Source organism: Hoplias malabaricus, chromosome 2 (assembly GCF_029633855.1).
Source record: "Hoplias malabaricus isolate fHopMal1 chromosome 2, fHopMal1.hap1, whole genome shotgun sequence".
Classification (NCBI taxonomy): Eukaryota; Metazoa; Chordata; class Actinopteri; order Characiformes; family Erythrinidae; genus Hoplias; species Hoplias malabaricus.
The window spans coordinates 12,358,279-12,371,654 of NC_089801.1; the positions used below are offsets into that span (position 1 = coordinate 12,358,279).

Here is a 13,376-nt window from a genome sequence, read left to right on the forward strand (position 1 = left end):
AAGTTATAAATGTGGCATAATATTGTTACAACCAAACTCTCTCTTATTATTATTATTCAGTCTGAGGACATTCATCGGGTGTGTTTACAATGTCATGAAATCAGGATTCGAGTTTACATTTTAATGTATAGAATGAAAGAAATATCTTGCTGAAGTCCAGTCTTTCCTTACCTAGATTTAATAGTGATATCCGGAGTACAATCCACCCATGTCCACAGCCCCCCATAATTAATCAGACCAATCCAGAAGCTGGATTGCCTTAAAGTCCCTAAATAAACAAGGTTATACTCTATAGAATGGGACCCCCACATGGATAACAATGCGTTTACAGAAACATGCAGCCTACTAGATGTCATTATAATGGATGTTTCGTAACATGAAGAGGAAGCATTGAAAATAAAATGTCTGATCCTTGGCATTATGGCCAAATAAATACCAAATAAAATTTTCAATACTTGTACGTATATGTTACATTTGGATTTGTCAGTAGTGTTCATGTGATTTATGGCCCTTAGGGAAAAAAATAAAACCCAGTCAAACATTATTGGTTGTTTCCTGGTTGTGGATTAAGCCTTGTATAATTTGGTGAATCTACACTGGCAATCCTTTAACATGAAACTAGGTTTGAGAAAACCTAAACCATAGTCATACACCTGGACTATGCATACATACATACATAGATAGATAGATAGATAGATAGAAAGAAAGAAACAAAGAAAGAGAGAAAGAAAGAAAGAAAACATAAATTTAAGTCCTGGAGTCGAAATGAGATTTATGAAATTAATACAACTTACAAACTGGTACAAAACTAAAGGTAATGCAGGTGTATTCTGGAGTTTACCACTTCATTGACAGCAAAAGCTACCATCACAGTGACAGTTTTTCTGAGATTGTAATTCTGATGCATTCTTTAAAGAAGATTTGTATGATAGCGATTCTTCATTTTGTATAAATTCATATTTACCTAGTTTCTTTGGTTCTGTGTCCAAACATAAGTTCTCATACACTTGACTGTGGCTGACACACTCATAGTCCTCTACATTCATATAGATACCCTCTGAATCTTTACCTTTATCTCTCTCATGTCATGTGGGCAAAACTCCTGTAGTGAGAATGTTGTAGATTTGACTAAATTCATTCATACAATGTAACCACTTATCCAACTGCTGTATCCCAAAATGTTGCTGGTTAGCACTACTTATACGGCCTAGGATCAGATGATTTTACAAACTGAAATATTCCAATTGGTTTAACTTGATCAGATTTAATTAAATTGCATTTTATTAGCTTACTTGTAGGTTCTGTATGTTTATCTTGAATGAATGCTGCTAAAAAATTATTCATTCATTCTTTGTCTGGAACTGCTTATCCAGTTCAGGGTCACGGTGGGTCCGGAGCCTATCCGGAGTCACTGGGCACAAGGCAGGAACACACCCTGCAAGGGGCGCCAGTCCTTTGCACACTTACACATTCATTCACACCTATGGACACTTTTGAGTCGCTAATCCATCTACCAACATGTGTTTTTGGACTGTGGGAGGAAACCAGAGCACCCGGAGGAAACCCACACGGGCTAAACATTGATGATAATGTACATATATAAAAGTAAAGTTATATCTTCTAAGACTTCAGAGTGAATGAGCAGCGAATGACTGTGTTTCGTTTTGTGACATCACAACATCATATAATTCAAAACAAGTTCTCACATAGCACATACTCCCTGTATGGTCTGGAGAGTGAACTGTGATACTGTTATCTTCAGCCATGTTTATTATTACTTCAGACTCATTAAACAAAGCTAACGGATTCATCGCTTGGGTGAAGTCCCCCAATACCACGTAGTAGAAAATTGTCCCACTGTTGCTGAAGTCGGCCCCAGAAGCCACCGCGTCATCTATAAAAACAAACCCGCCAGGCGCGCTCCCGAGCTAGCTGGGGCGCGTTCACGGGCAGTCCGTTGTGCGCGCGTGATGTCTCGCGCAGCGGTGGCTCTTGGGCTAGTCGAGCTAAGCTAACGCTTTCGCTGCAGATACATGTTCCGTTTTCAGGTAAATTCCACTCTGCTATTTTGGTTTTGGTCTTCGTAAAAATGACTTACACCTGACTACTGAGAAGAGAAGATTCTGGACCTTTGACGGTTATTTTTTTGTTTAAACGAGGACGTTGTTTATCGACGCGTACACAGCTAGCAGAGTTTTATTCGAGGCCTAACCTTGGTACAAATCACTTTCGCCGGGATATGTTAAAGTACAGTTAGTAAAGACAAACTATATCGCCTCGGAAATGTAGAATATATTGTCAGTAGAAAAACTGAAGCTTGTCTCGTATTCGCCCGTTTCTTGTTGGAATGGCCAGTTCCACCTTAAATAGTTCCATCTTAAACGGTGCAGCCGCGTGTTGTCCGGTAGTTTTGTGATCATAGTACGTGGTACTTTTATTGTATGCGTAAATCGTACCTATCTACAGTTCCCTAAATGAGTGTTAGTTCCATCTAGCTGCCACGTTTTTTTTCTCATAATATTTAAATTAAAGCTAATGTCTCCACTCCCTTAGGTCTCCCTTAATGATCGTTGTTTATCCCACACATATATAGCATTGTTCAAATATCCGAGACCAATAATTTTCTGTTTCTTTTATTGCCACTCAGAGCATTCATTGAGCTTTTTTTCAGTGGAAGGAAATGTTACAGAGACATCTAATCTAATGTCTTTCATGTGTAGTCATCTATATTTTGCTTCCATTCTTAACTGACTTGTTTTAACGTTTTCAAAGAAATCCCTGTGGGTGTTTTTCCAAGACTACAAAGATCAGTCTTAGTAGTTGGTTGCATTTACATTTTGATATGTGGGCTCAGGGATGGCCAGTTGTTTTTCTGACAAAACAAGCAGCTGCGTTTCTTGCAAGTCGTCTTTGTCTATAACCTTTCCTTGGTATATTTATTTAGACAGCGACACATTCTTTCAGACACATAATATTGTGTGGTCTCCTCATAGGGTAAGGTTGGATGGAACCATTGGATTTTCTTCCAGATTTGAACAAGAGTAAATTTTGTATATTCTCTGTCATTAAAAAGCTTCAGATATTGTAAATTGGGTAGTTATAGTTGTGGTCTACGTTTTCTTTTCCTAGGTCTTTGCATACATTTTGGAGCACTTGTTTTCTTGTATAGTATATGGAAGTTTATTTAAATGCAAATATATAGTGATATATAGAAATTGTCCATAAATGTCTGCTGAAAAATGAGTGTCCTGTATTTGACTTTACATTAAATATATGATTGCTCGTCTCTGATATTTGCACAGTATCATGTCAGTTACCTTTCTATCATGGTGTGCAAGTTAGCTAAGGTAACAATGTCATGCTACACATTTTGTTCCAAAATATAGATATACATATTGTATCAAAAATGTTTGTGTCATATTCTGGCCATATTGCCTGCCCTTATTGGCAGTAATATGGAAATGTCTGCTGTTACTGCTGCTGCATTTTGATTATCAGTGATGAAATTGGATATGGTGGGTTTGACCTAGAAAGCCTACTAAGCATGAACCCCCAAAGACCCCTCTGCTGGTGTAGTTTGTGCTTAGAGACTCTGACATGTTTCAGTTTCAACTTTCCTAGTTTACTTTTTTTTTTTATCCCCTTGAACAAACAGCTATATTTTTACACTTGTTCTTAACCCCTGCTTTCTGTTTTGTTTCTGCCTTGTTCCAGTCCTTTGATGATGATTGCACCCTGGAGGAGGAGGGACTGGTAGAGGAGGAAGATGAAATCGACCAGTTTAATGATGATACCTTCGGGGCCGGGGCAATCGGTAAGTCTGCAGTGTTTATGCAGCTCAACACTGGCAGCCTGTGGGCGTGGGCTCTCAGCATTGTATTCCCAATTTAAAAATCAGACTTGAAATAAGGCCTGAACAGGTTGTTTAAATTATAGTTATGCTATTGAGAGCCTTATTGCTTACTATGTTTGACGTAGAAATATGCTTTGGTTTGCAGCTTGTGTGTATTAATTGCAGATGTACTTATTTATGTATTATAAATCTATGGTTGAATTACTGCTGTTCTCAAAAGCCCTATTCAGGCAGGATTAATTTTACATGGACAGCTCTGGTAATGTAATTTTTCCGCAAGAGGTCAATAATGTGTATGTTTGATTTGCACTGGATAAGAAATCGTGGTGAAATTAACAGTGATGGGAAGGGCTACTCGATTCACACATTGTCATCTCACAGTGTGGATCATACCCAGCAGAGCTACTGGAGTTCATAACTGTTCTGAGATCAGCCCTCCCACCAAGAACATACAGCCCTAAACAACTTTACCTTCTAGTCCTTAATAAAAGATTAAGGGGCGTGAAGATGATAAAAAAAAAAACTTTACTAGTCCTTCACACAGTTGTTATAACCGATATTATAAACCATTTAATGATAATGACACAGGTTCATAACATGTATGGAGGCGTCTAGTGTGGACAAAACATGCCTACAAGTCGTTTTGTGGATTTGAGCATGGCGCATCGCTCAGCCACTCAGCTTTTACTTAAACCGTATATTTCATCACTAAACGCCTCCTTCGGCTCCAGCGTTCTCAAGAAAACCGGGGTATTACACTGTTACCCCACATTTCAATACAGACCTGATTAATATCACCTGGGGTCAGTTTTACTGCTGCTTTTACAGTAGGTAATAGGCTCAGGAATCTTTCCTGAATGGGGAGCACGCACTCTGGAAAATTGCAATAATAACTTTATCCCCAGGTAAAACTAATCCTGTCTGAATAAGACTAAAGACAGCTTGGGCATTAAAATACCTTGTACTTGTTACCAAATGCCATGTTTATGTTTTCATTTATGACTGTAATATTACTGCCAGACTGAATCTTGATGCAAAAATTGGATGTGATAATCTTTTTGGCATAAAACTAATAAAGTTTGAGTGATATAATATTAGTTTATTTAAATCACATTTGCAGTATTGGTCAAAAAAGGGGGTCTCTCATGACATAAGGTTAGAGAAGTGGATTGGGACACTGGTTCAACCAACTTTACTATCAGGAAAAAAGAATGGGTGCAAGGTTGTGCAGGAACTATACTCTTTTCTCCCTCTGCGTTCATGGCTGAGGTGCCCTTGAGCAAGGTACCAATCCCCAACTGCTCTCTGAATGCTGGAAGGATTGCCTGCCATTCTGGGTGTGTTTGTGTTCACTGCCCTAGTGCCGTTGTGTGTGTGTTCATTGCCATGGCTGGGTTATATGCAGAGGAACAGTTTCACTGTACTATACAATTTCCACATTGCTGCATATGTGCTTGAGCTCAGCTGTTGTTCATAAGATATTTAGGGCTATTACAGCAAGGTTTACACTCCCCATACTTAAAAATGAACCTCATATTTGCCTTACCTGGGGTGTAATATTAACAAGTAAAGCTTAGAGGTTCCTCTTGCCCACAGATGATGACTGGCAGGAGGAGCACGCCCGGCTGGCAGAGCTGGATGAGCGAGTGCGGGATGGGCTGCCAGGAACCGGAGACTGCCCTGCTTCCACCCACCGTCCATCTGCAGACAGTGTGGGATACCCCTCCTCTTTCCCTCCATCCTCATCTTCCTCACTCCCTCCACCCGGATTAGAGGAAAAGGCCGGAGGTGACCTGGCTGAGTCACTGACCCGCCTCATCCTGGGCTCTGATCCTGCCATTGCCGGTGTGGGTGCTGCAGAGCCAGACAGATCTAGGCTCCAATCTACACCTTCCAACAAGGCCCTGCCTCCAACGTTAAGTGGCATGCCAACCTCGCTGCTCAGCTACCAGCAGCAGCAACACCTGCTGCATAGAGGGGCTGGACCATTGCAGCAGGTGGGCTTCAATATTTATTTAGATATGTATTAAGTGCAGATATTTTTCATTGTAAAAAATTTTTTCTATGACCTTAATATAGGTTATGTAGGAAAAATGATGTAAATACCACAAATTTAAATATAACTCATTCTTTTTTATCTGTTGTTCTGTCTTTAACAGATGAACTCTCACAGTATTTGGGAGAACAATATGGGTTTTGGTCCCGTTAGTGTTACTCCTGGACTTGTAACTCACATGGAGGTAAAAAAAAGAAAAAATATATATAAATAATATATACTGTCTGTCTTTGTTTACATTGGATATTTAATATATTATGTAAATACATGTCAGAGTGCATGGAACATGCAAAATAATAAACTTGCCAGTTGACATATTTTTACTCTCTTGTAGGACTCTCCATTACTCTCCATTATCAAAGAGGTGGGGCTTCCAAAGCGCACACCTCAAGTCAGCAGAGAGGAGGGTCGGGACTTGTCTGAAAGGGTACCACCACCTCGTTCCTCCTCACCTGTGATTGGAAGTCCCCCTGTAAGGGCAGTACCTATTGGAACCCCTCCTAAGCAACCCATTGGCCATAATCTGAATCAACAGGTATGTCAGTCATAGTTAACAGGTTTCAGGCAATTACGTATAACTATCTGTGTATTTACCAGATTTGTGATAACGTTGTATGTTTTTGCCTGATCCTACAATAGTGTGACATTGTACTTTTCCATTTCTTACTGTACTATGTGGTTGGGAGCTGTTTAAATATTTTGCCCTGCTTATTTATAAACAGTGACTTGAATTCAGGGTCTGTTTCTCTTCTGAGGCTTCAGAGCTTCACACTCAAGCTTATTGCAGTGTTGCTATTTATGCATAGTAGAATTTGTTCTGTCCATCCTTAATTAGACAAAGCTGAAAGTAGATGTGTGTGAAAGTGTGATGTTCTTTTTCCCAGATCCACCATCCCACTGCGGTGCATGTGAGAGCTCCAGTGCAGCACCGCTATCCCCATCCCTTCCCTGAGCGCCTCTCTCCCAACACCCTCCTCAACATTGCTGTGAGTGCCCCTGTATGACCCTATCAGCTCCTTTTTTTATTATTTATTCATTTTTTTCCCTTCCTCTTTCACTGCAGCCTTCCTCTTGGTTCTTGTTGTCACTTTCCATTTGAATTCCAGTCACTAAAATCTTGTTCCAATCACTTAAGAGAATGGGGAGACATCTAAATTGTTTTCTCTCTTTGTTTTTCACACAGAACTCTCCACTGTGTCGTCCTCCATTTGCTGCTGGAGTAGGTCCAGTCCTATCTCAGATACAGAGGGCCCATGTGCTCAACTCTCAGGTTAGACTCCAGCTATGAAGGGCTGATACTAAGGACACACATGTGGTTCTGTATTTAGAAACTAACGTAGTGTAACTGTAGGGATTACTTACACAAATTATAATTAGTTTCTACAACAGTTAAGATGTCAATCAGTACTGGGGTAACAAAGTTAGACAAAAACGACACACAAATTTATCCCCCCTTTCTTACTCTAAATAGGTTGGTCCTTTCTCAAGAGGTCCTGGTCCAGCTCCCCCAATGTTAGCTGGTGGGGGTGGGGGCTTCAGACCATTTTTTGGACAGCCTCCTCCTAGAGTGGGCCCTCATGGACCTCACCCTCCTCCTCCTAACCATGCTCCTATCCGGCATAACACTACTCACCTCCATCCCCAGCACCGTAGGATGCTGACCCAGAGGATGCAGAGCAGAGGGTATGTTACTTATTTTATTACTAAATGTATTAACAATTTAGGGCTGAGCAATTATATTAAATCAATAGAATGATTGAATAACTTTAATTTTTAAGACATACCTTTATAAAAATTGTGCAATAATTGATATCCCTGAATCCTTAACCCTCTTATTCCTTATTTTGTGCCAGGATTGTGCTTTTTTATTTTATTTTATTTATTTATCTCTCCCCCTATATGTGTGGTTTGTACTGTTTGAAATACACAAAAGCAAGCCCTGCCTTTCAGACATTTTGCTTTCATGTTTGTCTGATCTGTATGTGATGTCACTTTCTGCCCATTTGGAATTGAGTTTCCAAAGACAGAGTGGTTTGCAGATACTGAAGAGTCTACCAGTTTTTCTTTGTATAGTAGTGCTACTACAGTGCTTAATATTGGCTTATTTATGTATCAGTAGATAAACACACACACAATTAACTAATGGTGTAAAATTATGAACCTATGAATACAACCTTCATTATACAATTTTTATGCTTGTCCTTCGCATTCATGCTAAATATTTTTAAGCTGTATGCTTCTTCTTGTTTCTTCCAAGTAGGTTTACTGAAAAGGGAAGCTTGCATCTAAAAATTGTGATGTTTGTTTGAGAGCATGTTAGCACAGCCACAATCATGTATCATATTGAAAACAGACTAGATCTAGCTTAAGTTCTTTTCATGTATAGCATATCCAGGGTTTTCAAATGATTATGAAGTTTATAATTTCAGCTAATGACATTTTCAGAGCTACTTGTTTTATTGTTGACATTTTCATAGGTGGAGTCTGATTGCAGACTTGCCTTTTAACTGCAGACTGACTACTATGGAGAGAGATTAGTCTCAAAATACTTGACAAATGCATAAATGTTAATCCACCAATTAAACACAAGCCACAGATGTTTCACTATTCACAACAAATTTGCAAACAAGTTACACTCACCGTGAATTACGGGCTGTTATTCTTCAAAGGTATTTGCCAAAATTTGCATTGCTTTTATGAAAAATGTGAAATGGCAAGAAGATTGTTTTACGTGGTGTGGTATTTGTTTTTTCAGTGATCGTGGTGGAGGCAGAGGAGGTGGAGGAGATAGAAGAATTAGGGACCCCTACAGTAATCTTATGACTCAAAAGGAGAAGGACTGGGTTGCCCGTATTCAAATGATGCAGCTCCAGAGCACTGACCCCTATTTGGACGACTACTACTACCAGGTACACACACTGCATTTCCTTTAATTACTCTTAACAGATACATAGGCACCAACCGTTTTATTAAGTTGTAGACTTTGATTGCACACTAGCCTATGGCATTGTTATATAAGAAATGTACCCCATATTATCAGATATGATGGAGATCATTAAAATTGTGTCCAGATTTTGACATTAGAATCAAATTCAGTGTTTTCTTTTTCAATGCTTAAGAATTATTATGAGAAGATGGAGAAGCGCCAGGAGCGGGACCAAGACAGCAGCAGGAAGGAGCATGCTACCAAACTTATCACGCCTCAGGTGGCCAAGCTGGAGCACACGTATCGACCAGGTAAGTGCACATTACTGCATTCAGCAGTGATTCTGTGCCTGTTGGAACAAAAGAATCAAAAATGGTGTGGCAGATCACTTTTGCTATACATGTGTGTTATAGTAACTAAACTTTAGGGGGGTAATGTCGTGTCCATATGTGTTTGTATCTGTTTTACAGTTCAGTTTGCTGGTTCACTTGGTAAGCTCACAGTTTCTAGTGTGAACAACCCCAGGAAGATGATAGATGCTGTGGTGACTAATCGCACTGATGATGAGGTTAGCTCCCTTTCTCTCCTCTAAAATGAATTTCTCCCTCAGTAACATTGGACATACGTACTGCATATTTGAAAGGTCTGGACAAATTTCACTTAGTCCGGATTCACTTGTCTTTGAGCCTGATGTGCCTTGACATGATTTTGCAGGAGAAGAGAGAGAAGCAGGTGTGGAACAAGAGGCGACAGATCCTTTACACTGTGGAAAAGGTGAGGACAATGGCCACAAACAAATGATGGCCCCTTTTTTAAAAAATGATGCCCCCCCCCCCCCCCCCCCCCCCCCCCCCAAAGTGGATTTTATTATACCATTTACATTATGCTGCTTCAAGATTATTCTGTTCACTTTATTCAATGAATCTTATGAGTAATGTGCTTGTGCTGTGCAGATGTACAGTTTGCTGCTGGAGGTGCAGGACTTTGAGAAAAAGTTTCTACAGACCCCTGAGGAGCAGAGAGAGGCTCTGCTAGAGCAGCATAAGACTCACACGCTGCAGCTGTACAATTCTCTCAAAGAGAAGGAGGGGGATGACAGGTAAGGAGGAGAGAAGGCAAACAGAGTGAATTGTTAAAGATAAAGAACAGTGTGCGACTGGAAATCAACTGAGCGCAGGCCTTCCTAATGTACCTGGACCTTGCAGTTTTGAGTGACCTTGTCTGTCAGTCAGATAATATTTTACCTGATATTGATATTCTTTGATGTGACCCATCCCTTAACTACCTGTCTGTGATTAGTGGAATAGTATTCCCACAGAGAGCATTAGTAGTAGTCATAGCAGTAGTTTTAGAGATTGTTCTAATTAATTTTAGTCTTTGTTCTGTGTTCAGAATCAGTGATGAGCAGTGTCTGATGATCATGTCGGTGCGAAAGGGAAAACGCCTCATCTCTAGGCTCCTACCCTTTCTTCCTCCACCACAAGCTGCTGCTGTAATAATGGGAATTGCACGCAATCTTCCAGCCTTGGCCAAGAAGGACAAGCAAGATCAGGTAGGCACTGCCTCAGGGCAGTTTGAAAGATGTGATATAAGTATTATCTATTAAAATGTTGTATAACTGTCACTAATTATTTCAGATTGATAATTCAGCAAAAACCCACTAACCTCAGGTGTAGTCAAACTGGTAATGGTAGCTACTGTTATCTAACAGTAATCTCAATACGTATGTAACTCTTGATGTCTGGTGGACTTTTATAATAAGCTATACTATTCCTGTATTCTGGTCGTTGATCAGAAGAAAGATTTTATACAAAATATGTATCAGATAATCAATTATTTGGGGTGATTGCAAAGTGTGTGAAATACATGGTGCCTTTTTTTCAGCACAGTATGAGTAAGTTTCATATTAGAAAATGTTTTTCTAATGCTCCTACATTGGTTTTGTAGCGTTAATCTCTGTGTTGCCATGTTTAATTTACCGTCATCATTCACTTCAACTGAACAATGTTTGTTTAATGAACTGGAGAAGGAGAGAATTTTTGCAGGCTCCAAGAGCAGATGTTCTCAAACATCTGACCTTCCCAAACACTTATTAGTGGAATATCATAACAAATGGTATTGTGAATTTTGAGCCATTTTTTTGCATGGTTTTAACACACACTTTTTAACACACTGTCCTCCTCTTGTAGGTTCTTTGCTGGTTGGTGGAGCCAGTTGCAGTTGTAATCCAGTCAATGTCTAGCTCGGCCCTCACTGATCTTTTACAGGAGTTGCAGGGTAGTGAGGGTCAGTTCCCCAGAGTGCTGCAAAATAAGGTAACAGCAGTTATCATCTTTGTTTATCAAGTTTATTCATTCTAAACCAAAGAAAGCGATGACACAATATTGGAATTTAAACAGTTTTTAAACAAGATATTTCTTCTGAAATAGAATGTTATTTTGGTGGCTTCAGTATTATTTTGTATATTTAACACATTTTAACACTTTTATCCTCCTCAGTTTGGGGTGACGTTGCTTTATCTGATTCTGAGTGAAGGAGAGAGAATGCAGAGCTCCGATCCTAACTGTCAGCTCATGGATGACAATCGATGGTGAGCACAGAGTTGGAGTTATGGTGTTGTTACATTGCTGTTCATTATTCAGTCACTCCTTGTGTGATGTGTAGGAGGGTCAGGGTCTACAATTTTGTTTGTTTTTGTCCTCTCAACCCAGGACGGAGTTGGTGTTCTCAGTGACGAGGGAGCTGTTGAAGGTTCCCTCTTCCTCCCTCTCTCCTCCTCTCTTCACCCCTCCCAACCTTCTCTCCCTCTTCTCCCGTTATGTGGACAGGCAGAGACTAGAGCTGTTGCAAGAAAAACTACAGTGAGTTTTCTCACTAACACAAAAACAAATACATCCACACTTTATCCTTATGAGCATATGTGTATTCCTAGAGTTGTACGGTTTAAATAGATTTTAAGGGTTTAACATGGTAACGATAATATTAAAAGAGATGTCCCGTGAAGTATTTTTGCCAGACTGGCCTAGAAGAGGCATTTTCCTTTACTGACTGGCTGACTCCTAATGTTGAAACGGTACATGAACTTTTAGTTCAGAGTGAACTTAAGGTGATGCTGCTACACCGTTTGTGGTTAGTTCAGCCGTATTTCACACAGCGCTTTTCCACCAACAAGGAATCAGAAAGGTTCCCGTTCGTGAACTAAATTTGGAACGGTTCTGTGTGTTTCCACTGACATAAACTGGTTTGTGAACCAGAGTAATTTGCTCCCAGCAGGAACAAAAGAAGAGTAAGTTCTTCAGTGCGAACCGTGGCTGAATAACAGGAAATAAGACAGGAACATACTCCTTTTGTGTGTGCTTCTGGGGCTGTGTTTGGCGCAACACCATGTGCGTTGGCCAGAGCCTCTGCTTAGCGTTTGTTATCTTAGTTTCTGCAATGTTCACAAGCTCAGCACTATGGCTCAAAACTCTGCAACATTTACACACACATATCTCTCAAAGAGAGCAGGATGCTGAATGTCTTATTTCACCTTAGTGTGTTTATAAAACTCAATATAGCTTTGCAAAACCACCTTAAACTTCACATCAACTTCGCACAGCCACCTTAAACATCAATCCGTTCTCTTCTTTTATAAACTGAGAAATAGTTTGTCATATGTAGATGCAGGCAGGACTCTGTAATCAGTATTAAAATCAGTATCCCACCATTTTAACAGTTTTTAACCTTTGTTTATATTTGTTTTTTTTTTTATAGGATCACTGCTTTGTCCAGGTAGAAGTTACTTCAAACACGAAGTTGCTGTGGATGAGAGATTGACTGTTAATGTTTGTGTGTGAGTGAGAAGTAATGTTTAGGGCTGATCATGATTTTAATCCAGCAGAAAACTGTCACGTCCTTATTTTTTTTCCCTGTTATGAATTAGGTGAGTCTGTCACAATGTCTGTGTATGTCTGTTTGTGAGAGCGTTAGATGATGAACAGAGAGGGTAATCTGCATTTTTAAATATCTTGTTAACATTGATGCCTGTGCTAAACATGGAATTAAAAGTATTTCTATTGTATAAAACAGACTCTGATGTGGTGTTTTGCTCTCCCTTCGTAGGCTAGGCAGGAGGAAAGGATTACGGGTATTTCAGAGCACTTCAGTGTTATGTTGTTAGTGTTGTGGGCTGAGAGAACAGGTATCCCCATAATAGATTTTTATGTTAAGGTTTTTATATTCAGCAGCAATAAAGATGATTCATCATCAAGAATTATTATGGTGTAATTTTATTGTGAATAAAATGCCATCACTTGTTTATTACATTACTGGTGAAAGCAGTACATGCTTTCAGGAGGGTTATAAAGAGGGTTAAAAGGTTAATTAAGAGAAATATCAAAGGAAAATAATTGGAGCATTAGCACTAATTAAACAGAAAAAGTCCATAGAAATATGGTAGACTACCAAATCCTCCACAAGAGAAACAGAATTTAAAGTATCTTGGAGAGAAAAATTAAGCTCTGCTTCCATCAGACATGACAATATACGGGGAATTTTTTTTT

The 13,376-nt window shown here is 39.5% G+C and overlaps 1 protein-coding gene across 2 annotated transcripts; it reads left to right on the forward strand.

The window, feature by feature from the left end:
- The first annotated feature begins 1,917 nt into the window (after positions 1–1,917).
- On the forward strand, positions 1,918–13,040 carry patl1 (PAT1 homolog 1, processing body mRNA decay factor). 2 transcript variants are annotated; one of them, XM_066661869.1, is made up of 19 exons: positions 1,918–2,048; positions 3,715–3,814; positions 5,450–5,850; positions 6,013–6,093; positions 6,244–6,444; positions 6,794–6,895; positions 7,093–7,179; positions 7,381–7,592; positions 8,665–8,818; positions 9,029–9,146; positions 9,306–9,403; positions 9,550–9,609; positions 9,789–9,934; positions 10,228–10,387; positions 11,025–11,150; positions 11,334–11,425; positions 11,547–11,696; positions 12,589–12,606; positions 12,937–13,040. In XM_066661869.1, the coding sequence occupies exons 1-19, from the start codon at positions 2,034–2,036 to the stop codon at positions 12,992–12,994; spliced, it is 2,379 nt and encodes a 792-aa protein (XP_066517966.1). In that variant the 5' UTR covers positions 1,918–2,033; the 3' UTR covers positions 12,995–13,040. The 2 variants fall into 2 exon arrangements, with proteins under 2 accessions (XP_066517966.1, XP_066517968.1); XM_066661871.1 differs by lacking the exon at positions 12,937–13,040 and having other exon boundaries at positions 12,589–12,894.
- Positions 13,041–13,376: the final 336 nt, after the last annotated feature.